General features: G+C 39.0%; 1 protein-coding gene across 1 annotated transcript in view; it reads left to right on the plus strand.

Annotated features, from left to right (window-relative positions):
- EPHA3 (EPH receptor A3) overlaps positions 1-27,327 on the plus strand; it is a 218,011-nt gene that overhangs the window by 145,458 nt on the left and 45,226 nt on the right. Inside the window, exons 5-8 of the mRNA XM_086628600.1 lie at positions 12,578-12,702; positions 19,336-19,498; positions 21,834-21,936; positions 22,401-22,468. Coding sequence (XP_086484726.1) covers positions 12,578-12,702; positions 19,336-19,498; positions 21,834-21,936; positions 22,401-22,468 — 459 coding nt within the window. The remainder of the gene's footprint in view (positions 1-12,577; positions 12,703-19,335; positions 19,499-21,833; positions 21,937-22,400; positions 22,469-27,327) is intronic.

Genomic DNA, 27,327 nt, shown 5'->3' on the forward strand with positions numbered 1-27,327 from the left:
TTACTGTCCTCTTCTAATTCTGACCTTTTCATGCATGTAGCAATGCCTTCTCAATGAAATTTGGAGGAGTAAACACCCATACACTTATTCGGGTTGGAGAGAAAGTAAACCTATGGGTGCAGAGGGACTGTAAACCTCAATATCCTCACTTTAGAGAAATTTAGGAGAGTATTATTGAATCATTTGGCTTGGTATTCAGCAATGATAACCTCAAAACTCTAACCATTTGTGACAGCACATAAGTTTATGCATATATAAATATGGAAAACTGCAGTAGGATTCGCTTATTTTACAGAATACCTCCATCAGACTAGATGGCTTTAGAGAGAGATTTGATTTATTTAAATTTCCCATGGGTTACCACCTCCTTCCTAAGCTTTTTCATCAGAGGGCCTGCAGGATGCAGTCTTACTCATCTGTGTATTGTACAGCATTATATGTTATGGTACTATAGCAAACAGCTATGGTACTCTCCCTTGGAGTCAGCAATGAGTAAACTGAGACCTACTTTCCGCTAAGTAGCTTTCCCCGTGTGAATATTAGGATGCCTGATTACAGGGGGAACTGGTTTTAAATTGCATGTGAGCATTTCAGTTAAACTACTGCAGACCTCTGCATAGTCACGCTTGTGTTACTGTAAGAATTAGTTTTTCCCTACTTTTTCATGTTAAATGAGTTGGGACACTCTAAAGGAAGAGTGCCCATTTTGGGTTTTGAACTGATCTGAACAAATTAGTTTATAAACAAGTTTACATTACACTAGTACAGTTTTACTATGGAGATGGATAATTTATGTTTGAAGATATCCTTGGGCTTCCTAGCTGTAAGAACTGTGTAAGCTCTAGAATATTAACTGCTGTCTCAAGACAGCTTGTCTACAGTTTTATCTTTAATTTCCATGTGCCGTATTCAAATGAGTCTGGGTCACCACGTAGAACAGCAAATCTAGTTGTCCAGGTTAGACTGGAGGGGCCACAGGGGCAGAGCAAAGAGAATGAGCAAAATCAAAACCCAGTACAGGGTAGGTGGGAAAAAAGGGAATTAAGTCTGTGACCCTTTTTGTGCAACAGAATTTTCCTGGATAGAGCAGCTACTCCATGTCAGGCTGCATATTCGGTCTCTGAACCCCAACTTTGCACGTGCATCTTCCTGAGCTCTTATCCTTTTGTTATTTCCAATATGATTCAGTGGCCAGGGTTCCAGCAAAATAACTAGCTGGAAATAGCTAGCAACAAAGTTCTATGAAAACAATTACATTTTCTGTGTTTTCCAAATATATCCATGCTGATACCCAAATCTTTTTTTTTCTTTATACCTTGGGTCTTTATTGCATGCCTGCTTGATGATAAAATAGACTGTTTTCTTTTAATCACTAAAAGCACAGTGTAGCAGCTTTAAATGTAGTTTTATGTTTGATTAGCTCTTAAGGACTTAAGGCCTTGTAAACCAAGGTCTCAACAGCGCAGCTGTGAATGGTGGTAGCAAATGAGTTCAGCTACAATAAGCCAGTGTCTGTACTAAATCGATTCCAAAGAGTTTTGTGCTGTCACATATCCTGGAATCAGGAGAGGAACAAAGGGGACATGCTGTAACAAGAGATTCCCTCCAACTCTGTCCTTAGTTCAGCCCAGCACTTCCACACAAACCAGACAGGATTCAGATAGTTGCAAAAAAAAAAAAAAAAGTATAAATAGGAATCTCTGCTTAACTGCATTAGAAAGAAAGGCAAAGGAAACACAGGAGACTCTTTGTGGTCTAAATTCTACCTAGAAATGTCAGTCTTTTCGTAGTAACCATGGAAAATGATTATGCTTCTCAAATGCCTGAAAGTGCCTAAACCTGAGGTTTGGTTCCCCCACTATTCAGTTGTGTGCTTGTAAAAAACTTGATTCCTTTCTCTGTATGACTGTTCATATAGGAAGCTTAAAGAGAGTAACTGCCCCTGGATCCAAACTGAGGCATCTATGCACAGATACAGTATAAAGAATAACAAAAAACCAGATATACCCTATATCATCACAGGCTTCCCTACAAGAGCAGTAGGTTGATTATCAGAAGTCTCCTCCTTTTATCTTTTGCATTTCTAAAATCCACAAAGCAGAACAACTCATGTAGCCTGTTTAATTAGCTTGCTTAAACATCTAACCGATGCATGAAAGGTGCAGAAAAACAGATGACTGCACTAGCAGCTGTGCATGTGCACTTCTGTGTGGCAGTATCAGGTCTGGAAGTTGATTCACTAGCCCATTTTCCTCTTTCATGTTTTTTTCTGGATTAATGACTAACAATGCAATAAAAACACATCAACCAGATATTTTGTTCAGGTGTAAACACTCAGCCCAGTTTGTTACATACATTGAATCAAATTTATTTTTACTCCTCTTCCTATCTCTTTATTAAATGCGTTAGCTGTTAAATCTAGCAGTTTTGAAACACGGAAGGGGCAAGTTTGTTTAGAGAGAAGGCAACCAATAAGGCAATGCCGAGTTTTTGCAAGGGGACAGAGTGAAAAGTATTCAAAACAATAAAGAACAATGAGAAAGCTTGAGACAAAAGCTTGAGAACAAAACTGACCACGAGGTACAGAAATTAGGATCGTTGAGAGGAGAGTCTTAAAGGGTAGACGTAGCTGGATTGTAATATCTTGATCTACATATGTCATTTGCAGACTAAGAATTTCAGGCCATCCTTTAGTTTCTGCTTGGGTAATAAAAATGTATAAAACAGAGAAAGACTCAGTAAATTTTTCAGTGCGATTTGACTCCCAGGAAAAGTTGTTAAAACCTCCTCAGAACTAGAATTTTATTTGCCTGAAATGTGTGGGAAATCAAGGGAATAAATTCAGCACCAAGTTGAGCGCAAGCTTTATTTTAATATACGTCTTTGATTACTTGCAGGAATTGTGATGCTATTTATGCTTTCGGCCTTTATTCTGTTAAGCCAGACTGCACTGTCTTCAGCAACTCACAAACGACGTGTGATGCTCCCTGTTTAAATAAAATCCGTATTTAGAAAGGCTCGTGTGCACTTTACAATCTATATCCCAAGACAGGTCCCTTAAGTAGATCTATCTTCTGAGAGAGACAATTTGAGAAAGCCACAGATGTTTGGTGCATGATATATTTCTTTCTTTCCCTATGGTCCTTATAAAAAGGACAAGAAGATAGACTTATTAAAAGTGAGCTAATGACATGATGTAGGGAGTCTCTGGTTCACTGACTGTTATTACAGCTGTGCCCCATTATGTACTGAATACCTAGGACATGCTTGGTTTTTTGAATGACATTTATCTTTTGAGTTTCAAACATTCCTGGCATAAATAAAGATTTTACGCTTTTCAAATGTGTTTTACAGTTCAGCCCGGAGGCTATTCAAGGATCATTTTAACTCAATAAAACTCCTCCTTTAGGGATATAAAAGGGAAGTGTTTTAACAATGTCACTCCATGCAGAGCCTGTTATTAGCTAGAGACGTTCTGCCTGCAAAGCCTTTGATCCCCTTTCCCCTGAACGTCAAGGAAGCTCTGCCGAGGCTTCAAAGTCTGTGACATACATTGGTGTCTTCTGTGCACACGCAGTCCTCAAGTGAACGCTCATGACCTTAGAGAAAGTTCACAGGTGAAGTTTGTGGCTCAGCTAGTGTTTTTGTCACTTCCAGTGCTTTTAGGTCCCTTTTCCAGAGGTCATGGTGAAATTGTGTTCAGCAATCAGTGGATAATGGTTTTCTCTGATTGCTTCTATTACGCTCTTTAACATGAGGCTGCATGTGGATTCTCATTTAATATCTTGGTTTGGTAAAATAGTAAAAAAAGATGATGTATAGGTAAACAGCATGCTTAGCACTCAGTTAAATAACATTCCTTAGATTTCTGATTCTCTTATCTGTGCTAGCATTCTCAGAAATCGCTGAGGGAAGTAGTCTCTGTTCTTCTTGATTGTAAACAAAACTATCAACTTGCCTTGCTTCTTGAAGATATTCCATCTAGATAATTTGCAGGCTGGGGGCAGCTCGTTTCTTTGGGTTTGGGGACTATTCCTATCAATGGGAATTATTAATATAATTATTTTTTAAAAGCATTTTAATATAAAAATCAAATTATAGTTTCAAAGTCATGGCACCCCTGCATGTTCCAGTCTTAACATACATACAGCTCTGCTCTTACTCACACCAACTATGTAAGCTGATTTGAGCCTGAGGAGGTGTCATGCTGCTCATAAAGACAGATACCCTCTGAAGCCAGTAGACCTTGTTCTGAAAATTAAAGATTTAGCTTCTTCTTACCAGTGCCAACTTCCCAGTGTTGCCCAGTGAGCACCCTCAGAAATTGTAAGCCTGACACCAGAAATCCCTCAAGGAAGTTAAATTTTTTTGTTTCTTTTTAGTTTTCTTGCAGTGTCTAATTCTACAGCAGGATACATATGAAAGAGTTTTCTTTCTAGCATTCCTTCTAGTAAAATATGCTTCTATATATAAAGAAAAATGTTTAAAACACATCAAAAATAGAGGTTAAATCATCCCAAAATTCAAAAGAAAATGAAAGGAGATGTGATCACCTTTCAAGTCTTTTCCATCAGAGATTCTCCTGTCCTGGTTAGCCTTTGCAAAAGCCGTTGGTCCAAAGCCATCTGTGAAATTACCAAAGAATGACAGGGCAAGAAGTTTGAGAAATATGATTTCCATTCATAGTGTTTTCTGACCAGGTTGAAAAGACTCTAATGGAACTTACTGACAGACCAGTTCAAGAGCTTTTGGTGATTACTTAAAAGGAGAGAAATACTTTATATCATAAATTACTTATCTCAGGGCAGTTGTCTTCTCCAGCTTTGAATACTGGCATTTCTAGAAATAGTTCTTAAGTATACTTCTTAAATTGTGAATGAGATTTCTCTGGTTGAGGAAATAACTAAACTTTCATGGAGAGGAAAAGCCTACTCAGCACCTGACTGTTGATGTTACGGGCATGGTGAATAAATTCTTTCTGAAGATTTCACGCCAGGAAGCCTGAGGCTCTAGCGTCCTATAAAGTGATGTAACAATGGGGTAGGGAAGGCAAAGCAAAACTGTTTATTTTAGACTGATAAGGTCTTAACCACATTCAGTGAAAACTATGAAGTACTGCGAAGCTCCCACCATCACCATCTCGAAGAAAGAACAGAAAGAATAACATTTGTGTTGCGAGTACCTTTGCGCAGGATCCTTATGAAAGCATATACGGCGTTTGTCTCCTCTCTGAAATAACAGCTGTGAACGCCATGGCACCATAATTTTCAGTTTCTGAAGCAAGTAGTGCCTTGTGCAGCCTGATACTTCCCAAATGGATGTGGCGTTTCCGTGATTTATGACACACGTGTTAAACATATGAGCAAGTCTAACATTTTGTTTGCTCTGTGGAAGGCATTTGCTATCTCTTTTAATAAAAAGACGGAGAAATGAGAACATGAATGTGCAACGCTTAATGACGTTTGCTTTTAATTTAGAATTTATTTGCCAGAGTGAGAAACGAGCTCTGATATCCCTTGTCCAGTGACAGCTGCTGTCCAGAAGGTTGCCTTTCTCCTCACTTGAGAGCGAAATCAAGCAGCTGCCTTTTAGTGCAATTCCTGCTGAAGCTGCTTGCTTTCCCCTTTCCAGTTCCCTGCCACCTTTCCTTCTCAGCACCTGTGCAATACCTGCAGCCGCTCTGGAGTCTGTAACCACAGGCTGGAGTCCACCAGCTTCCAGGTGCATTTGGGTACTTCTGCCATAACACAAGCAGTCATCCATTAAAATAGCCATGAACAAATCAGTCTTTAAAATTGTCCTATTTCTGAGAGAAATAAACACAACTCCTATACACAGCTTTACTTTATCCAATCTTAGCCTGTTTCTATTTGTCCTTAAAGTTTTATCCTATTTCTTTCCTTCCATGCTTTGATACGTGTAAATGCCTGGATCTTTATAGCCCTTTCCCGGACAGGGGAAGCCTTTTCACCCATCTCCTTATGATCTCATCCTACTAGGATCCAGCCTGGATCCGGTGTGAGGGTCTTGTATGCCCACATGGGCCTCTTGTTTTTCGGATGGCTAGACTCCATAAGGCCTGGTCCCTGGCGAGATGAAAGGACAGGGAAGGTACATCGCGTTCTGGCTGACCGTTGCCTAATGCTGTTACAGAACCAGATGACGTTTTACAGCCCAAGTCATAAAAATGTATCGAGTCTGCTTCAGCTCAAGGAAGAGGTGCAGGAACGCAAACACAAGTGCTGTGCTCGTTTAACTATGTGTCCTGGAGTCTGCAGGGCAAAGGGCTGTGTCTGCACGCACGTTGGAGAGGTGGGTGATTGTATCTGGAAGAGGAGCGCCTAGGGTTTAGCAGTTTCCAAAGTGTTGTTAAAGTGTAACTGTTTCCTCCCCCTCCTGCCTCCTGGGAGGCATTGAGGGACCCAGCATCTGAACGAGCATTCTTGGAACATGCCTGTGGGATCAGCCTTGCTTCAGCGCAGTGACGTAGAGGGCGGCAGCGCCTTTGACTGCGCTTAGCAGAGAAAGTGAGTAGTCATGCAATCAGAGAAGGTTTAAAATAGTGCAACTCCTGCTTTCTGTGAGCAGGCTTCTGTAATAAACCCTGTAGACGTTAATCTGGAGATGTTGGAGATGTAAAGGATCCAGGGACAAGTGTAGCAGTTCACATGTACCTCATGTTAACGTGATCGTGATGTCATGGCAATACGACATGGTTATGCTGATTTGCTAGTTGTTACTTAGGACTCTTTCCCGAATTCAAGGCTGGTTAGTAGTGGAATGGTTGGATAACCAAGAGATAGGAAAGCTGCTTCAAAAAAACCCAGACGTTGGGTGATAGTGGCGTGCGTGACGTGTGTCTGAGCAGCACTGCGAGCAATGCCAGACCAAGGCACGCATGGGCGCCTGATGCTTGCACCGGCGTAAGTTCTCCCGTGTATCCTGACTCTGCGGACGCGATTCCAGTTTTCTGGAGAAACTGTCTCTAAGGGAGAGATCAGTTTGTTCGTTCAGACATTGGTATTTCCACTTCAACTGGTATGATAGTTTTGTGGTTTGGACACTGGTCCTCTAAGACTTAGGGATTTGGGTTTGGGTCCCAGGAGATCCTACTGTCAGAGGCTGCACGTTTAATTTTCACATTGTGATCTTTATTTACTGCTCTTGTTTCACATTACCTCCTACGGGCATCATATACATTAAAGAGAATTTATATATTATATCAGATGACAACGTTATGATTAGATAATAAAATCACCAGTTTTCTGAAGAAAGAAAAAGAAACAAGCCTTCCATTTATTCAGCAGTGCAGAAGAAGCTACAATTTGGGTAATACAGTCAGTTCTACTGGCTCAGATAGATTCTTGATCACCATCTTTCAGCATATCTTGCAATATTTTGCACTCTGATGCTGATAGCTAGTTGCAAGCAAAAGCTAAAAGTGAGCAGGCTATGGTCATTTCAGAATGAAATCCTTCCCAAAAATTTAATTGGTGATCTAGAGACCTAAGCAAGAAATAGGTCTCTAAATGTTTCAGCAGTTGTACACACATGGCTTCCCGAAGTTAATACTGAGTTCTCTCTGTCACAGGACTGGGAATTTTCTTCCAGTGTATATATACATCTGTAAAGCAGTCACATATGAAAACAATAACCAAGGAATAAGGAAAAAGTCAATAAGGAGATTTATATACAGCTGCTATTAAACTGGAGGAAAACAAATGATCTGTTGGGGTCAGTTTCGCTGGGAAATCAATTTGAGCAGAGTTTTATTGTCGATTCTGCTAGATCCTTCGTGTTATTTGCTTGCACCTTTAATAGTCATGACTGAGGAGGTTTTTACACTTGTGAGTCTAAGCTCCCTGGATCATTGCGTTTGTTACCTTTTCAACATCCACATTCCCAGTTGTAACAAATGCTACCTAACGACATTGAGGGCTCAAAGTACATTTCCCCTTGTAACTCTAGGGAGTTTTGAATGTTCATATTAACTGCTTAAACTCGTCATAAACCAGTTAGACTGTAGAACCAGAGAAATGGTAACCATCTGATGCATAAAAATGCCTCTATATGCATTGCAAGTGACTATAGAGACTAAACCTCTTAATGAATGGCCACACAAGCCTAAAGTTAATTATAAAAGAAACCCAACTCTTATTCAGTGAAGAAGTGTACTAATACATTAATCATAACACCAATAAAAATGTAAATACATAGAATATATGAGCCACAGGATTTATTGAAAAATCACTGAAACAGCATTCAGGCAACAACTTTTTCTTAAAAAGTACTCTCCTTAAGCTTTACCTTGAAATGTATGTTTTCTAAATGATAAATTAATTTAACCTAGCTTTGTGTTGCTATTGATGCTTTAATACAATTTTTAAAACTTCACTTCATCCTGAAAAGCTTCATAATGTGTCATTATTTGCTAACCCGTGGTACAAAACTGTTTTCATCAGTGAGAGCTGCAGACATTTAAAATATTTGTTTTAGCATTCTGTTGTTGCACAATCTAATTATCTTTTAATTTAAGAAAGGAAAATCCTGGAACTGCGATGAAAAACGTCTATTCTAAATATGAAATAGTTCTGTTTCTTTTTTGTAGCCTGATTCAGTCTCATTCTATTATCATTATTTAATGGTTTTCAGGAGGCTGGAAGCTCTTGGTTCTCTCTTCTTCATACATAAGGCTAAAGACTATATGCATTGCTGCTCATGGTGATGCCCTCATTGTTTAGTGGTTTATAATGTTAACTTATTTAACTGCAGTTGCCCTCTTTGCTGGATTTTCAGACTCTTCAGTCTGAAGATACAGTACTGTATCTTACAGTACAATACAGTATTGTATTTTACTGTAAACAGTAAAATACAATAACTGAGCTGCTCTGGTGAGAACGGAGGATTAGTTGTGTTACAAAATGGAAATTAAGGCTGACTTCTGCTTAGACACTATTTAGAACACAGTTTATAAGTTTTGAGTTATTACATTGTATTCCAGGGATGTATAAAAAATACTAATTAATTCCATGGTCCAAATGTCAAGTTATTCCTCCCAGCTGCACCCCAGCCCTGAGCTGGGGCCACAGGTCAAGGTGGCACCTCTGTTGTCACATGACTGTCCTTGTGCAGGACAATGCATACTTACAGGTTATATTAACTCTTACAGTATCTTAAATCCACTAATTGCAGTAAATTTAAGTATAAACTTAGAAGTCATCTGGACAAGATGTTTTCTTAAATGAGGATTCAAGGACTTCTAACGCTTTTCAAACCTGCCTATCTAACAGGTATAGCAGAAAAACCAGAAAAGATTGCATTAAGATTTAAAACTTTAACAGTCTAGCTTCTCACAAACTAGCGAAGAAAGGTTATGCCATGTGCTGTGCTGGTCGCTTTTTCATTTTATCTCATCTTAGTAAAACCATTTTATCTGATCTTGGTTAAACCAAAGTGTGGCACGTGTTCATCAGTTGGTCCCGTGTTTTAGTAGAGAAATCAGTTCTGCTCCACTTTTTGCAGAAGGAAGGTCCTGGTGCTGAAATCATGCCGGGAGCAGCACAGTTTGGTTTTACCTGTGCTTTGAAGAGCCATACGTCTGACATAGTGCTGGGACAGGAACTGCTGGAGGAGGTTTTTGTGAGGGCTGTCCTCTTCACAGCTCTGTTTTGTCAACAGAAATGTAGAAAGGGGATCAGAGTCAACTATTGCTTGTAAAGTCCAACGTGAGCACACAGAGATAATGGGAACAGCAGGAAAGTTATGAAATCTATACCCAGATATTGAGTCTTTATTTTTGACATCCTGTGTGCTTCAAAATTAAAATGCTCAGATGATGCACAAGATAGTTTAAGGAGGTGAAAAAAAATATACAAGATTAAAAATTTAAGTTACAAATGCCTATCTTACCCTCTGAACACAAATAGTATGGTTTATCCTCTAGAAATAAATAGTTGATCATCAAAATATCTGAAGACACTGTTCCATTATACGCTGAAGAGTAATGCCTTTGAAAGTAGGTAACTTTTGTAATCCACATAGTTAAGACGATTTAAACAGGTTTGAAATACATAATTTCCGTAGCTGAGAGGTTCAGTAGCTGTTGGTGTGGCCTGGCATGCAGCGCTGCGTTGCAGAACTTTGATCTGTTCTGTGCATGGGATTAAAGGTGCCTGAAACTTTGTGTTCCCCATGATTATCCATCTCCTCTCCATTTACCCATGCAGTGGGATGCTGTCTCTTCCAGATACTCTGTATGTATAATTTCTAAGCAGCTTTGGGAACCCTAGGGATTAGAAAAGGTATATGAATGTTTTATAATGTTATTGATAACTGCAAAGCAGACGCTTCTCTAATAAACTGCTGTGAGATAAGTTACTGGGAGCATCTGCAGAGATGTGTGTAAATGAGCTCAAAATAATTAATACTGTGTTAGAAGAAAGCTTTTTTTTTAAAGCATATTCGTATTGGAGCATAGAAAATTGTTTTAGCCAGCCCTGAGAATGTGTTATAGCACAAATTACCATAATTTATTAGGGGAAAAACCATTTTTGTTAATCATATATTAATTATTCATAAAATCTGTATTAATGTTACCTTAATGGGAAGTGTTACCAGCTGGGGTACTGGGCTTGGCAATCTATTCACATACAAAAGAAAAATTTATAGCTTGACTTAAAAAGAAGACATAAAAATGACTTACAAGAGCATAAAGCAGCAAGCTTGGGTATATGAGTTAACACAGAGCTGGCTACAGTAGAGTAGTCCAGCCAGCTAACCGCTTTCCATTTTGGCTCTAGCACTGGTTTGTGCCTGAGTGGAATTCAAGTGGAATCACTGAAGGATGTTTGTTACAAACCAGTCCTGTATACCTGGCCCTAATGCTTTCAGCCCTACAGCAAGGCTAGATCTGGGAAGTCTGCTCAAAAAAGACTTTCCCCCATTCTACTTTAAAAAAAAAAAAACAACAAAACCCACAAAAAAAAACCACCCCAAAACCGAACAAACAAAAAAACGAACGCAAATCTGATTTCAGGAATTTAAATTCAGGATAAATTCTTCCTGCTAGAGGGGAGGAGGAAGAAAAGAAAAAGTATTTTTGCAACTTTTTAATCTTCTCAGAAAGCTGTTGTGGACCATGTGACATGTGAAAATGCTGCTCTGAGGATGTGTTTCAACCCACAATGAATGTGGAAGTGTGTATATACATATATGCTTGTGCAGATGTGTGCAGCTTTCTAGATGTTCTACTCAATTAAAGGAAGATGTCAACATTTAGATTATGACTCAAGACTCGAAAGTATGTTTTGATGGAAGTTTAGCAAAATGAAAGACAGAATAAATTTTACAAAATTTATTTTAATTAAAACTTCTTTTTTTCCTGGCTTTTGAAAGTTCTCTTGCAGGAATGACAACCCAAATAGAAAGGGCACTGGCTAACACATGCAAATGTGTAATGCCTGTAAAGTGCAACTAGTTTTATATGAACAGTAAAAGCTTCATAGGATTCAGCTGAAATTAAATTGTTTAGATCAGCCTAGTGCCTTTTTATTAGGATAACACAACGTTGAACTTATAAACACATTTGGTTTACATGTTAAGATAAAAGGCTGTTTATTGGTAAAAGATAATTTTTTTTTAAAGTGACAGTTACAACCTTTAATGTGTGATCTGTAAGTTGTCATCTGATGAATTTTGGCCAAAACCATGGAAGTTTTGGAGTTAGAAGCCAACCCAAAAGCAGCAGAAAAAATAATTAAAAAAATTGCATAGCTTTCAGTGAGTCCAGGAAAACTAGGCCTGGTCTTGGAACAAGACGTAGAGCTGGGTGGTCTAAAACTGAGCTGATGTTCAAGAATCTTAGGTAATTATGATTATTTTCCTGTAACGTTGGTAGTACTTCCAAGTTGTGGGTGGTGGGTGACTGTGGCTTGCAATCAATTGTCATGCCTAACTGATTAATACAGATCAGAAGTGAGGTTATTTTGTAGCTTAGATTTTTTTTTCTTCAAATTTCATTTTCAGAGAAATGTGGTCAAGGAGAAGCGTATATGGGAGCAATTTGTATCTGGAGAGCTTACCAAATAATGTTATAAAAAAGGCTGTATTCTGCAGTATGCTGGTGGTTATTACTAGCTGTGGATACCAGGAGCTCCTTGTACATAATGCATCCCAGCACCATTTTACACTTGCATATGAAAATGTTATCAGAGTTTTGCAGAGTATGGTAATGATAATACTTCAGCATTATAACAAATAGGTAGTCGTGTTATTATGTTCTATATTTCAGTCTATTGAATGTATTTCATTGCTTACGCCGTAGTAGCAGATCGAAACCATCTGCTGTCCTGCCACTAGTCCTCCAGTCTAACAGAAAATCTCAGTTCATTTTCTGTGAGGCCAGTATGCTTTAAGGCATGTGTACCAGGACTATAATCCAGCTGCTGAATGTTGATACAAGTCCAGACCTATGCTCACCAGTCTTTTAAATGGAAACAATACTCTTTGCCAAGGATTGGAACAGAGATAAACTCAGTTTGCTTTTCTCTCTTCCCTCCTCCCCACATCCCCTCTACAGCTCCATCCCCCATCACAGTCATAAGGAAAGACAGGACATCCAGGAACAGCGTGTCTCTGTCTTGGCAAGAACCCGAACATCCGAATGGGATCATCTTGGACTACGAGGTCAAATACTACGAAAAGGTGGGAAGAAAGATTGAAGGAGAGGTTTTTTGTGCTAGTAGTACTGTAATGAACTTGTTTTATCTTGCCTATGTTAAAGATTCAGAGACACCCCTATTCACTCATTGTCCACCTCAATGACACTAAGTGTTCAAACTGCTCTATTTTTGGTAAGAACAACATCATGAAAATATGAATTAAAATTTTAAGTTGTGTTGTCTACCACGTTCATTGTCAAACACATCAGAACAAATATGGAAATAAATGCAGACGAGATGTAATACTTTTTTTTCTTTTTTTATTGAGTACAATTTGCTTACTCAGTTCTATTATGCTGTCCATGTTCATGCATTTATTCATCAGCATCCATGTGCTGGTTCTTCCCCGTGATGCAAGCATCTTTTACACAAAAAATATTTGGAAAAGAAGTGGTTGATTCTTTAGGCTGGTTTGCACCATGAGAGTTCCCGCTTTTCATGAATAACTGAATTCTTCATAAATTGTATGTAAATAACTACAACCCAAAGAGAATCTATCATTAAAAGGGTTCTGCTTTTTATTGACATTTTCTTGTATTTACAGCTGTTGGCTACACCCTATATAGAACTGTATTTAGGAAAAAGAAAATAATCTTCACAACAGAATGAGATTTTTGTAGTAAATCTTACTAAAGATTATGGAAAGACCGTGAATTGTCGTGAAGAGTGGTATTCGCCATTTTTAGATTGATCAGAGAGACCTTTTGATAGAATATATCTACTGAAGTTGACAAACTTTGAAATAACAATTTAATTTAGCATTTACTAATGCTGTTCATATCTGTAAATCAGGCTTATATTTCATATGTACCAGGGAAGACATGGTGCTAATATCCACTTAGAAACTGCTGTTGAAAAGACTCCATGAGCATTCAGTTAACCTTAAGAAAGTTTTCTCATAGAGCTTATTAGTGAGACAATGTGGTATTGATAGTCCACACCTGATCTTCAACTGAAGAATGGGGATCAGAAGGCCACATTCTGAAAAGGTTTCTCTCAAACTAATATGTCATCTGATTTTGAGAGCATTTTTTTGGTAAGCCCTTGAATTTTTAAAGACCTTGGTAAAAATCTAAACATATGTAATGCTACTGATAAAAGAGGAAAAGAAAGCCTCCTAAACATTTCAGTTCGGTCTCACCTTATATCCTATAGACTGTCACTTTGGTTTCTTTCTGTTAATTTCGACAGGGGAAACAGGACCAAGTCTAGATCCTGGGCTTGAGAAGTAAAAGAGAACCAGCTTACATCAGATTGTCTTTATTTGTACATCCTCGGCACTGAAGGCACATAGGAATTGTTTAAGCTCTCTTGTTTCTAATTTTTGAAAGAAAAGAAAAGAAAATAGATACTGCCTTTTAGTAGGCTTAGTAAGCCCAAACAATCTGGGATCTCTCAGGCGTAGGTGGAAATTCAGCTGTTTTGCGCGGGCCCAGGGTGTTTCTCTGCATGATTAGCTTGTACCTAATTTGAGACCTGCCTGGTTCTGTTGGCTGTACTTCTGTTTCCCACGAGCTGGGGCAGCCCCGTCTCAGCTTCACCCCCAGTCTCCCCACGTGGAAGTCCTTGCCTGGGCGACTCTGCCCGAGTACCGCGGGGTGCCGATGCGACGCGCGGCTGTTGCGCATCGTGGCATTAGGGTGATCTCTCAGGTTTTAGTTATTTCAAAGGCAGAGAATTTTTCCCCTTGTGTGCATTTAGCTCATTTTAGTTGAACAACCAAGAAGTTTTATTTGTGTATTTGGGCGTTTTTGTGGTGTTTTGACCATTGTTCTACGGTGGCGTTGGCTTGTTTTATTCAAGAAAATTGTCCCCTTCCAGTGCTGTTGTACACACAGACTGAGCACGCGGCTGCTGTTCCCACTGAGTGCATCCAGTCTTTTGGAGAAAGTGGTTATCATATGACAGCTTCATAAGACAACTAGTTTTATGAGGCTGATCTTGCACATGTGTTTCTTCCCTTTGAAGTCTGTGATCAACAGTTCATATGCACCAGACAGCTTTCTGAAACCAAAGAGCCAACTGCTTGACAGTAGGAGCCCCAATCCATTTAGAGCAAAAGGATTTTTAAAAAACAGCCTTCTGACACTAGTGTTTTTAATGTGTGGTCTGCAGCCCCTTGGGGAGTCAGAAGCCTATTCCGCAGGGTTTATGAAAGGTAATTAAGAAAAGCAAATCTGGTGTCAGGAGGCTTTATTCCATTGCCCTTTTTAGGTCCGCAAACTGAAAAAGGTTGAAAACAACAAAAGGTTGAAAATTCTGTACATGTTAAACTTACCTGAGGTCAGAGCAACCCACGCTGGACTGTGACTCTTCATTTCTTCTCTAGACACCTTTGGAAGATGCTGCTTTTCAATCTGAGATCTCTAAGAAACCCCCCTCCCCTCTTCTTTTGAAAAGAGAGCTTTCTTTTTAAACTGGTCCAGTCCGTTTGATTTTCTGCTTCAGAAATCATCTTGGTTGTGCTCATCAAAAAACCCACTGCTGTTAAGTGGCACCTGCTAGGAAATACAACCCTTCACAGTTAGCAGTCTGGGTATTTCTCCTGACAAATCGTACCCGGCTGCTGATAGATGATTTATGTTGAGCCATTCTTTTCTTGCCTGCTTGTTTTTTACTTGCCATACCTTTTGTAATCTCTTAGAAATAAATGAACAGAGCATTAATAAAGTATTACACATCAGTCCACTCTGTCATACGCTTTATCCATGCAAATGTTTGGATTTTTAATTTTTTAAGTGGTTCTTAAATTTCAAAGAATGCATGATACTTATTGCCAACTGCATGTTACTGATATATTCAGGATGTTAGAAACAGATTTGAAATAATATAGAATGTCCTGTATCTAAATTATGATATCATGCAGTTTTTCTAATGCGCTATTGGCATAAAGTATGTGGAAAACACTTATTTTCTGCAAGGGAAATTAACTTATTCAGTTTTTTTTCACCAGTCATTTCACTTGCATATCTAAGAGAGATGAGAGCTTTTGATGATATTTGAGAAATTAGGAGCTACAGTTTTGTGAAACTATTTTAACTTTTTGGAGTGAACCTATGGGTTTTTAATGCATAACGCTGTGAACTAAGAGTGACAGTTTTTTAGACTCACTGTTTGGAATAAAATTTTTTGTAAAAATCTGTAGGACCTGATTATGAGGTTCCAGTTACTATTTATTCAAAACATTTAAAAGAAATAAAATCCTCTTTCAGAGGAATACTATATGGAACTTCTAGGCATTTATTTTGCAGTAAGGCATAACATTTTATGTTAAGTTAATGTTACTGATTTACACCCCAGTTTAGTCCATCCATGTAATGCTGTGCTCGATTTTAAGTCTCTCAGCCTTCAAATAATATACGACAAAAGCCAAGCTGTTTTTTTTCTTACACGAGCAGATACTTTGTTTCCTCCTTGTCCTTGCTCACATAATTATGTTCTCTGGAAGAAGTATCTTGTCATGCAAAGACACAAAAAAAAGCCATCTCCTAAATACCACACATAAACTATTAATTGCTTCATTTAAATATGTGGCTTACAATTATGCTAAATAAATCCCACAGGCTTTATTAAAGTGCAAACAATGAGTGAAATTTAATTGGAGTCTCGCATTAGTAAACTAGATTTGCCTTGCCGTCATTGAACGTGTGTGCTCAGTAGACTGGTTAAAGCCAACAAATAAATAATGATATCTAGTTTGTGCTCTTTCCAAGGCTGGAAAAAGTAAATTATATGCAAATGCACTTGGTTGCTTTTAAACTCTTATTGTTCTGGCTTCGAGGGTAGGTAGGTCACGTATACTCCACGAGGTTTGTAGGAACTGTCGTATCCACAAGCAGTTCATGCTTGGCAATAAGGGGAAGCAGCATCGGGGCCGTGGGTTCCTCTCGAGGATGTGTAGTCTGGGTTTGGCCTCTCAAGTGTACATACAGCTGATGGAGAAAACGTTCTTCCGCATACAATGTAAACACTTACTGTGCTTATCTGAAAAAGGACATACTGTTCGTTCTCACTAGTACTGCCGCTCTAAATGTTAACTGTATCCAAAAGATGTCTTTTGTAAAACATAGTTTGAAATTATAAAATCTCGTTTGCAAATGAGACACTAACAGCAGTGGGATTTGCTTCGCAGCAAAGGCTGGCTGGTAAACTATGCAGAAATATTCAGGAAGAATACGCATTGTGCATCCAAGTTCAAATTTATCATCAAGCAGAGTGTTTGCTTAAAGTTCTGCTTGGCAAAGACTGACTCTCCTTTTTGTATATTCCTTCTGCTTATGGCAGCTACATTGCTGTATCTCTGAAGTTTTACTTCATCTCCAAGAAAGATAAACTTAGGCTTTTATGTGGTGTTTCACTGATTTGATTACTAGTAACATAAAAAATGACTTACAAAATATGTGTGTAAAAAGCTTACCATAAACTAAGATACCATGACATCCTCCATACCATTGTTTTAAACGTTTATTTTCCGAGTTCCATTGCGGATTATTAACAGACAGGGCCATGACTATATTTTCCCTTGCACGTACGTATCTGCACAAGAAGGAAATGTTTGCGTTTCATAAAAGCAGCCTGAAGTGAGATCAAAATGAATGTCTAGTCATAGCATACACAAAGGATTTTATGTTTAAAGACAAGATTATTATGTCTTTGAAATTAAAATACTTGCCTACGTTCATCTGAATGATGAGATAAGGAAAGCCTGGAAATTATAATACTAGGCCTTTGTTAGTTCAAAAATAAATAATTTTATGCAAGCATGCTAGCTCCTTAGAATGTCTTCCTGTGAGTTTTCTCCCCTGAATTTATAACAGAAAACTTTTTTTAAGAGAAGTCTTGGGAAACCATGAGGAGGTCCAATGCTGATTTCCTTTTTATTCCTAGTGTGCAATGAAAATGGGCCATTGTGAAAATGTTTATAGTTATTCTTCCGAGACAAGGTCCACCTCCCCCTATTTGAGGTTTTAGTTCTGGGTGGTAAGTTTTAGGTTCGGGCTTAGCTGCCTTCCACCCCCGGCACCTCTCCCTTCACTGATTGCTCATGTGCATCATGTTAAATATTATGCAGCGATTCTGGCAATTTCCCTAACTGTGGTGTAAATATTTCTGTTTCTCTCTGTATCAAAGACTGCTAAGAACAGAGTAGTTAAGCTTCTGTAGCACCAAAGCAAACAGTTTCTTACATCAGCCTACTAACTTAGAATAAACCTAACTTTCTTACTCCAGTCAGCACTGTAGAGCAAACATGCTGAAACAGCTCTGGTCACTTGAATTTTTCACCCGAGGGTGAGACGGCTTTGACAAAGAGTGTGTTGAGTATTTTCCAACCTCTGTACTTGTGCATCAGCACTCTAGTGTTGTCAGAGTTAAAATGTCAGTACCTCACAGGCTGTAATGCAATGCCATAAAACGTAGCGGGGCTTAGGTGAGATTGTTTGCATCTGACATGCGTTAACTCAGATTCTGCTTTCAACCAGGCAAAACTCAAGGATTTTATTGTATTTCAGAGTGTTCAAAGTGAAAAGGCAGCGTATGAAATCCTCACCTCTAGAAAAAAAAAGTTCATCGTTGCAAACTTAAACAACTGAGATTCTCACAGTTCCCTACATGTGTGGCTGCTGTCCAAGATTTTTTCTGAGGCAGTTCCAACTGCCATTTCTAGGAAGCCAAAAATGTTCTTTCGGTACAGGGTGGCTTTAGTAAAATAAGCAATACCTCAGGCCCAAAATGCATGCTTGAATTTTTAGACTGTGTGCTTACAGTGAGACTGAGATGCACTTTTATCAGAATTAGCTTTTTGTACAGTGTGAAGTGTATCCAAACTTACTAAATTACAAAATGATCCATTTCTTATTTTATATTAGAAGTTGTTATGTCAGAAATACGTGACTATTAAGCAGAGTGTGTTTGTGAGCATTATCATCTGTACTGGACACACACCTTGCTCTTTAGCAAACAGCAGTGAGGAGCAAACACAAGTTTCCTTTCTGGCTACTAAAGCCCAAGACTTATTCAGGGGCAGGTTCAGTGGGATTTTGCCCAAATGAGGATGGATGCATCAATCTCATAGTTTTTATAGCATAATAGAAAACCAGTTCTATTTGCCAGCATGCAGAGCTGAGGTGAGGAACCTAAGCGGAGTTTCTCTTCTGACTGTTATAAAGGTAAACACTGTCTTGTAAAACGTGGAGCAGTAAAAACTGCATCCTGCAATAGCTCTGCAGGGCCCTAAAGTGTGTACGTTGGCCTGTTACGATTTCCAGCTCAGTGCAGTAGGCAAATCTGTTCTAATGGCTTTTAAATAACGTTTTAATCTCCGTTTTCTTGTTGTATTACAGGCGATGGACAAAACGATGTATTTAATGAAATGTCATATACTCAGCATGTCTAGTATTTGATTTGCAGCACAAAGCCGTAGAAGCTGTAATGATTTAGATTTCTTGCTAATCAAAACATTTTTAGCTGATTGAACAGGAATAGCTGTACAAGCATTTGTCAGGCTATAAATATTCAAAAAATATGCCAGCGCTGTCCAGGTTATTTTTATACCAATCACCTCTTGTTTCTGTTTATTAGGGTGTGGTTTTAATCTGATAATTTCTCTTCCCAAAAGCAGGAACAAGAGACAAGCTATACTATTCTGAGAGCCAAAGGCACCAACGTTACCATCAGCGGCCTCAAACCTGATACCACCTACGTCTTCCAAATTCGAGCCCGAACTGCAGCTGGATACGGGACAAACAGCCGCAAGTTTGAATTTGAAACCAGTCCGGATTGTATGTATTTGTTCAAATGGTTTAACCTGACATCCTGCCCAGCTTCTGACTGATTTGAGTGGCTGCTTTCACTCCCTGTCTAGTTTAGTAAATGCGGCTCATAACTATTTATGATGTGTCTTTCTGAGTAGTGTTACTATATAACTTTATGTTGTATCATTAAACCTGAAACGTGCTATAAAGAGTGTGCCATGAATGTCACAGGTGGTATTTTCTTACATTCTCTATTCAACCTCTGCCTTGTGCCAGAATCAATACCTGCCGAGGCAGAAAGTTTGATAGAAAACTTGATTTGATAGAAGATTGATAGAAAACTTGTTTGATTCACAGCCTTGTGCTGTTCCAAATTGGTGGCCTGAACCCTATGAATATAAACCCATGCTCCAAGAGAATTTAATGTTGTATCGGTCTGTCCATGGCTTCTGTGGGTCATTGTGTGATCCTCCGTGTTGCTGAGAAGTGTAGCTGATGTCTCCGACATAGCCTTGAATTGAAACTAATACACACAGATTGGTTGTTCAGCTAAGTAGCTGGTCAGGAAGTTGGGCAGTTTGGGTCCCTTCTCCTCTCTGTCACTACGTTTCTGGATGGCCTTGAGGAATTTATTTACTGGTCCAGCACTCCTTTTTCTTTTCTCTAATGCCTAGATAATAACATTATTGAACTGATGACCTTATCAGTATTCTTTACAAGTTCTCTTGTTATACCAGAAAGACTCGTAGTAGAGCTCATGATCTTAAATGTTACTTTCTCATGACTTGGTACTGTATCGTAAATCAGACCTTTTCTTTGCTAGAAGCTGAAAGCGTCTTAATGCATCCCAAAGTCAGCCTTTGTTTAGGTATCCAGTTACTGATGTAGCCTGATGCTGCATAATCAAAGGCTGTTTGCTTTTTAGCAGGTGGGACTTTCCCAGAAGACTCATACCTGCTGTTCAGTTAAAACACAGCTAAGGACTGTACTTCTGATACCCTTTCATAAGGCTTATTCATGTATTCATTATAAGGCTTGAGAAGCCATGGTGTAAGGAGTACCCTGCTAAAAGCAACAAAGTTTTAACCAAGAAGAGTAGCATAAGCCAAATGGTCTTGTACTTGGCATCTGTGTATTTTGGGGATATGTTATGTACTTCATCCTGACTTCTTCCTTTCCCACCTCAGCTCTTATTCTGAAAAGCAAACAAGTTTGTTTTTTAAAAAAAATAGTTACAAATTATTGTTATGGTGACATGTAGCTTTGACATGCCAGATGAATCTGGAATTCAAGATAGGACAGACAAGTATAGCAAGGAGAAAAATATCAGTTGCAGTGCAAAGTAATACTACTACTAATAATAATAATAATGTAATTGACCAAAAAGGTGGAAGGTGACAGGAGTCAGTGGTGGACATCTCAGTACTGAGAGTACAAGTTAAACAGATAGGCACCAAATCGCATAACTTGAATCCTATTGCCAAGATATCCTAACTACACGAGTACAGTTGTAGGTCTGTAATAGGCAGAGACTTCTTCCCAAGAGGAATGGTGTGACTTCAAGAAGTCATGTAGACAAACTGTCCTGTTTGTGGGGAGCAGGAGGGCTAACTTTCAGCTCAGCTTGGACAACTAACTTGAAGCATATTGCTGAGGAACCTAATTTTGCTGTGCTCAGTGAAGTTGGATAGATCTCTGGTGAAGATGGTTCATCGTACCTAATAGCTAAAGGTGTCCTGTCATTGTACGGCAGTCTGGCACACTGAAGCTCCATGCTTACTGCAGGGAAGCATCCAACGGAAGGCAGAAAATAGCCCTTCTTTTCCCTGTAGGCGTTGGTTAACCATGGGTAGTCCTTCTGTCTGCTTCTGTGTGCCCTGGCTTTTCACAGCCTTCATGGGGATACTGTCAAGCTTAACTGGGAAGCCTAATTCATTAAAGCTCTTTCCATCATACAGAAGTGAGAGTAAGGGTGATGATTATTGACTGGCTGGGATTTCTTGCCAAGGAAAAATTCCTTACTGACCGTGACAAAATATGTCTTGCTATGTATGTTTGTATTTACATATATGTTTATATGTAAGTATCAGTTTAACAGCAGTTACTACAATCAGCAAGAGTAAAAATCAGCAGCAGCAGAAATAACTTTGGTCGAAGATGGCTGGAGTCTTTTGCTTCCTTCCTTTGTGTTTATTTGTCTGATGAAAAATTACTTAATAGATTAAATATTTGGCAGGAGATGAAATGCTATATAGTGATGACTTAATCTGTCTGTTCCTTATATATAAGTGTCAATTGCGATGTAATCAGTGTTTCGTGTGTGGCAGGTTATTTATATATTTTTTTTGTGTTAACTTTCCAGCATTCTCCATTTCCAGTGAGAATAGCCAGGTCGTAATGATTGCCATTTCAGCGGCAGTAGCCATTATTCTCCTCACAGTTGTGGTGTACGTCCTGATTGGGAGGTTAGTTTATCGTCCAGTTTGCACATTTACTCACGCGTCCAGTTCCCCAAGGGGCCTTGATGAGCATGGCAAATTGGGTGTCGTTGGGCAGCAGCATGGCTGGTTTGCACCTTCTCCTTTGTTTGCTGCCCAGGAGCTCCAAATACTGCTTCGTACTCAGTAATGAGCCCGCAAACTTTAGCAGCCCCAATCACGCAGTGGTTGTTAAAAAAATGCTATAAACACATTCTTAGGCAATTGTAAAATTAAACTGTAGGGGTCAAAAATCAACAAATCCTCTCATTAGCCAATTTCCTCAAATTCCCTGAGAACATAACATGCCTCTATAGGGCACAGAGAATGTAAATATCATTAAACTTTCAAACAGGCATTTAATTGTGGAGGGAAAACATTTTATTCTGTTTCCACTTGCAGTTAACATATAAAATTCTCTGTATTCATTTTCTTTCCTCTGTTGCTTGTAGATTCTGTGGATACAAGAAGTCTAAACATGGCACTGATGAAAAAAGACTACATTTTGGGAATGGCCATTGTAAGTTACTGAAGTCTTTTAATGCTTCTAGATCTGTTGAATTCATCCCCTAGATGACTGATATTTTTTCAATTGAGAAAAAAAAAAAAAAAAACAAAGAAGTCACACCTCACTTAAAACAAGGTGAAATTGGGAAGAGAATTAGCTCTTCTCTTGTGGGTAAGGAGATTTTCCCAAAACAATTATTCTTTGTTTCAAATTCTTTCATCTGTGTTCAGGATAGTAATGAGCAAAACATCGCTGTCTTATGTTCAAACAGTGTGTGTGGTTAGCAATATGATATTGTTTCTGCTGGGCATTACTGAAATGCAGTGAAACTTCAACTTCCTTTTTATCAGCTGTATAAAGTCTAAGAAATGACATTTTTTTTCCCAAAGCAAAATATAAAATCAATGAAATCTGTCTTGATGACTTCTGAAGGGATAGTGAAGATTACTTGCTTGACCAAGCTGACCCACTAATAATTTAGTTTGGAATTATTCTAATCATAGACTGGAAAGTGATTTGGAGTAGTTTCTTAAATTAAAAATAACCACTAAACAAGTCTCTGACAAATTAATGGGATTTTTTAATCTAGCTCTGTTTACAAACATGTTTTGTTCAAGTCTTCATTCCCCACTTGCAAGAATGAATATCATAGAACCATAGAATGGTTTGAGTTGGAAAGGACCTCAAAGATCATCTAGTTCCAGCCCACCTGCCATGGGCAGAGACACCTTCCACTAGATCAGATTGCTCAAAGCTCCATCCAACCTGGTCATGAATACTTCCAGGGATGGGGCAGCCACTTCTCTCAGCAACCTGTTCCAGTGCCTCACCACCCTCTGAGTGAAGAATTTCCATTGCCCTTTGTCTTATCACTACACACCCTTGTAAAAAGTCCCTCTCCAGCTTTCCTGTAGGCCCCCTTTAAGTACTGGAAGGCTGCTAGAAGGTGTCCCTTGAGCCTTCTCTTCTCCAGACTGAACAGCCCCAACTCTCTCAGCCTGTCTTCATAGCAGAGGTGCTCCAGCCCTCGGATCATCTTCGTGGCCCTCCTCTGGACTCACTTCAGCAGCTCCAAGTCCTTCTTGTGTTGGGGACCCCAGAGCTGAATGCAGTATTCCAGGTGGGGTCTCACAAGAGCAGAGTAGAGGGGCAGAATCACCTCCCTCGACCTGCTGGCCACGCTTCTTTTGATGCAGCTGAAGATATGGTTGGCTTTCTGGGCTGCCAGTGCACATTGCCGGCTCATGTTGAGCTTCTCATCCACCAGCACTCCCAAGTCCATCTCTATGCTTTCTTTGGGTCTCATCCAGGACTAAGAAGAGAACCTTTCTATAGACCTAAGTTGTGTTCATATCGCAAAAACTGTATACAGTTAAGGATGTGAGATTTTGCTCATCCTGAGGAATATGGACTACTTTTGAAACATATTCAAAAGACAAACCTGAAGCCTATCTATGTCTGATGTTTGCATACGTATTTTTAATAAGGCTAAATGAGACTTTATTCATGGCTACTCTGTCACTTGACTGTGCCCTGTGAAAGGAACAGCATGGAGCAAGATCCCATCCAGGAGACAGTCAAGAGAAGAAATGTTGATTTTCTGAGCCCGTGCACATGTCCTGGCTACCATGAAGAAGTAGCCTGCTATGGCCTGTGGCTGGAGGGGAGTGTCGTCCTGCAGTATTTCAGCTCCCCTCTGATCCTGCATCCTCTCTGCATTGTGCATAACCCTTTTCCACAGCAGAGGAGCTGTGGATCATGAAAACTAGATCGCAGTCAAAGCTCTAACTATACCCTCTTTAAAACAGAAATAAGTTAGTTTTGGAGCAGGAGAAGCTGAGGGGAGAGGAAGGTGATAATTTAACTTTTCTGATCAGGAGCCAGGTGATGGAATTCATGGAGTTTTATCACTGTGTTTTTGGATTTTTTTCATCCTTATGGGGAGAAGATAATGCCCTTCAGAAACACCAAGACTAGAAAATCCTTTTTTTCACCCACAGAATTCTTGGTGTCAAATGAACATGTTTTTAATAAGAAGCAGTAGTTTGTCTTTGAAATTGTTTCAGCTCCAGATAAATATCCTGTTGCACCATGTAAACCATGTTGAATCATATATTTCTATTGCTTAGCATGTTGTAAGGTTAATCTACGTGGGTTTTTTGCATACAACAGTGGCTCTGTACCATCTGCAAGAAAAGAGCTGTACCATAATTGAATACCTCCCCAGCAAATATAATTGAATTAACATTTTAATGAGAGATTTACCTGCAGCAGTTGGAAGTTAGAATTGCTTCCTAGTCTCTATGAAGGTTCTCTGACTGTTCATACTATTATTATTTTAAGTTTGGAGCCCCTCCTTGTCTCTAGAGAGCTGTGAGCATGCATGTCCACAACATGTGTGCTCCTTCCCCTGCACTGTCAGGGGATACACAAGATGTAACAGTGGGTTTGCTTCGTGCAACCCAACAACCGCTAACCAACTAGTCTGAAAAAAATCTGTACGGTTACATGTGGCCCGTAGAATTAATGCTTCATCATCCAAATTTAATGAGGTTATAAAATAAAAGCAGCCAGTAAAAAAAGTGTCACAGACAAATAACAGGTCAGAGTTTGCTCTCCTTACTCCCACACAATGGAAAGTTGCAATCACTATTCTTAAACATCTCCGTGCTGTTAAATTCCTGTGGATTAAATTGCTTTTAATTTGGCTGTAGATATTTATGTACTGTTTTCTGAGTAGTGCCATGCTGATTCACTGTGTAGTAAGAACAGAGCCTATCGTGGACCTGGTGTTTCTGTTAGAAATTCTTGAAAGTGATTTATTGATTTTGCAGCTATTTATCTGCTAAGATTTGTGTGTATGTACTTGTGTGGCTGTTGAAACTTTATGCTACTAAATTACAATCTTTCTCAAAGAATAAGAAAATTGCTCCCATGAAGTAAAAAAGGATAAAGTAACTTCCATGGCTGTCGTAAACTTTCAGCATCTTAAATACAGCAGCTGGTTTATTTCAGTCAGTTTATTCTGAATTACTTTAAAAAAGGTTCCAGCCATGAACTATTCCCTGCAGCCTTATTACAAATCCTATAATATTACTTCAAAGGAGCAAAAATGTTTCACCTCCTCAGATCCTCTCCCTTTGCCTTCTTTGGCTAGGCCCTTTTTATTTTTTTGCTACCCTTAGGGCAATTCATGCTGTTAAAATGAAAATGTAAATTATTATGTTTGCACAGAATGAGCTGTAAAGTAGTACAGCTTAACACATGTGCATGTGTTTATTATCTGTTTTTCATGACAGAACCCAGTTACTATACAGCCTGCCCTTAATTATTGGTGTGAAGGGATTATTCTCCTTGCAGTCACCATCACCTGATCTTGGGAACCTCTGGGGTCAGCATTAAAAATCTGCAGCCCAAAACCCCACAGTGCAGAAGCTTTTAATTGTTATTTTTATGGGGAGTATGAAGGAGCCTGTAGTGTACATTCAGCATGGACGGAAAGGAGCATTTACAGGATTTTTAACCAACAGCAATATACAGCCAATTACCTTTTGTTTTACTTGCAAGTAATTCTGTAATCATCAGGCTCTCAAAGGAAACACAATCAGCATTTAATGCCTTGCACACCCAGCCCTTGTGTTAAGGACATGGCTCTTAGTTTGCATTATTTTGAGGCAATTAGCTCCAGAACTCAGTTTTATCATTTTTTTGACAATTCTGAGGCAAACAAATCTCCACAAAATTGATTTTTAATTTTTTTTTTTTTACATACTCGGAATTGTTTGACAAAACAATGGTGTACTCTAACTAATGGTCCAAAGTTATCTTTTCCCATCTGTTTAACCCCAGCAAAAATGATTTAACTATTCTAGCAGTCAACAAGTTGATGTGGGATAATAATGCCAAGCTGGAAAGGATATTCCTGCATGGGTTAAGGCAGTGTTTGTAGGAAGACTTGATATCTTTTACAAAACCAACTGGTACAGTTAGGAAAAGCTAGAATACTTGTCTAGGAATGCAGGTTTTGTGTCAGAAGCAGAAAACTTCAAGCTGGATGTAACAGTTGTTTTGCTTTTTGTTAACAAAATATTTTTGTGTTCTAAACTGAATACAGAGGCAGGCACGCAAGGTACCAGATACAAGCACAGGCAGAACCTTGAGACGGGAAAGGGGAATGAGGCTGTGCTTTGCCTTCAGCATCTTTGCTGGAGAGAAAGGTTGGGAATGGTAATACGTTCCTCCCACCTCCAGTGCTGCTGGAGGAGGAGACATGGAGAGCTTGAAACTGCCCTTAAAATCATTCAGTTGTTTGAACTAGCACTTGCCCTGGGCAAACAGAACAATCCCTGGCCGGGAAACTGTAGAGGGGGACAAAATAATAGCATGGATAGCGGGGGAACTGAACACTAGAACCAGACTTTAATAATAAGAACAACTGACTGCCATCCTTATGTATGTACTAGCAGAGGGAGTGAGGCAGAGGTGCATTTGTTTGTGTATAATTTTCTTATGTGTCTTGCTGAAAGACTTGGAAAGAAAAAGTTGAAGTTAATGTGCTCTCCTTAATATATTTCTAAGAACTTTTCAGGTTGACTGTAGCATCACACCTTTCATTCCTTGCCTCTTTGTTGTTACCTTGAAAGGGACAATATGACAGCATCTAAATGTAGCAAGCTGGGAGGGGTGGGTAGTATTGTAACATTTGAAAAGCAGTTAAATATGGCAAATGGAGATATATTTAAAATCAGTTTTCAGACTTCTGTGCCATAACTATGTTAGTGTATCTGGTTTCACTCTATATTAAGATTCCTGAAGACGCATCAAAAGCCGTTTGTTTTGGAGAAACAGTATACCTTTTCCTTCTGTTGATT

Source organism: Tauraco erythrolophus, chromosome 1, assembly GCF_009769465.1.
Source record: "Tauraco erythrolophus isolate bTauEry1 chromosome 1, bTauEry1.pri, whole genome shotgun sequence".
Classification (NCBI taxonomy): Eukaryota; Metazoa; Chordata; class Aves; order Musophagiformes; family Musophagidae; genus Tauraco; species Tauraco erythrolophus.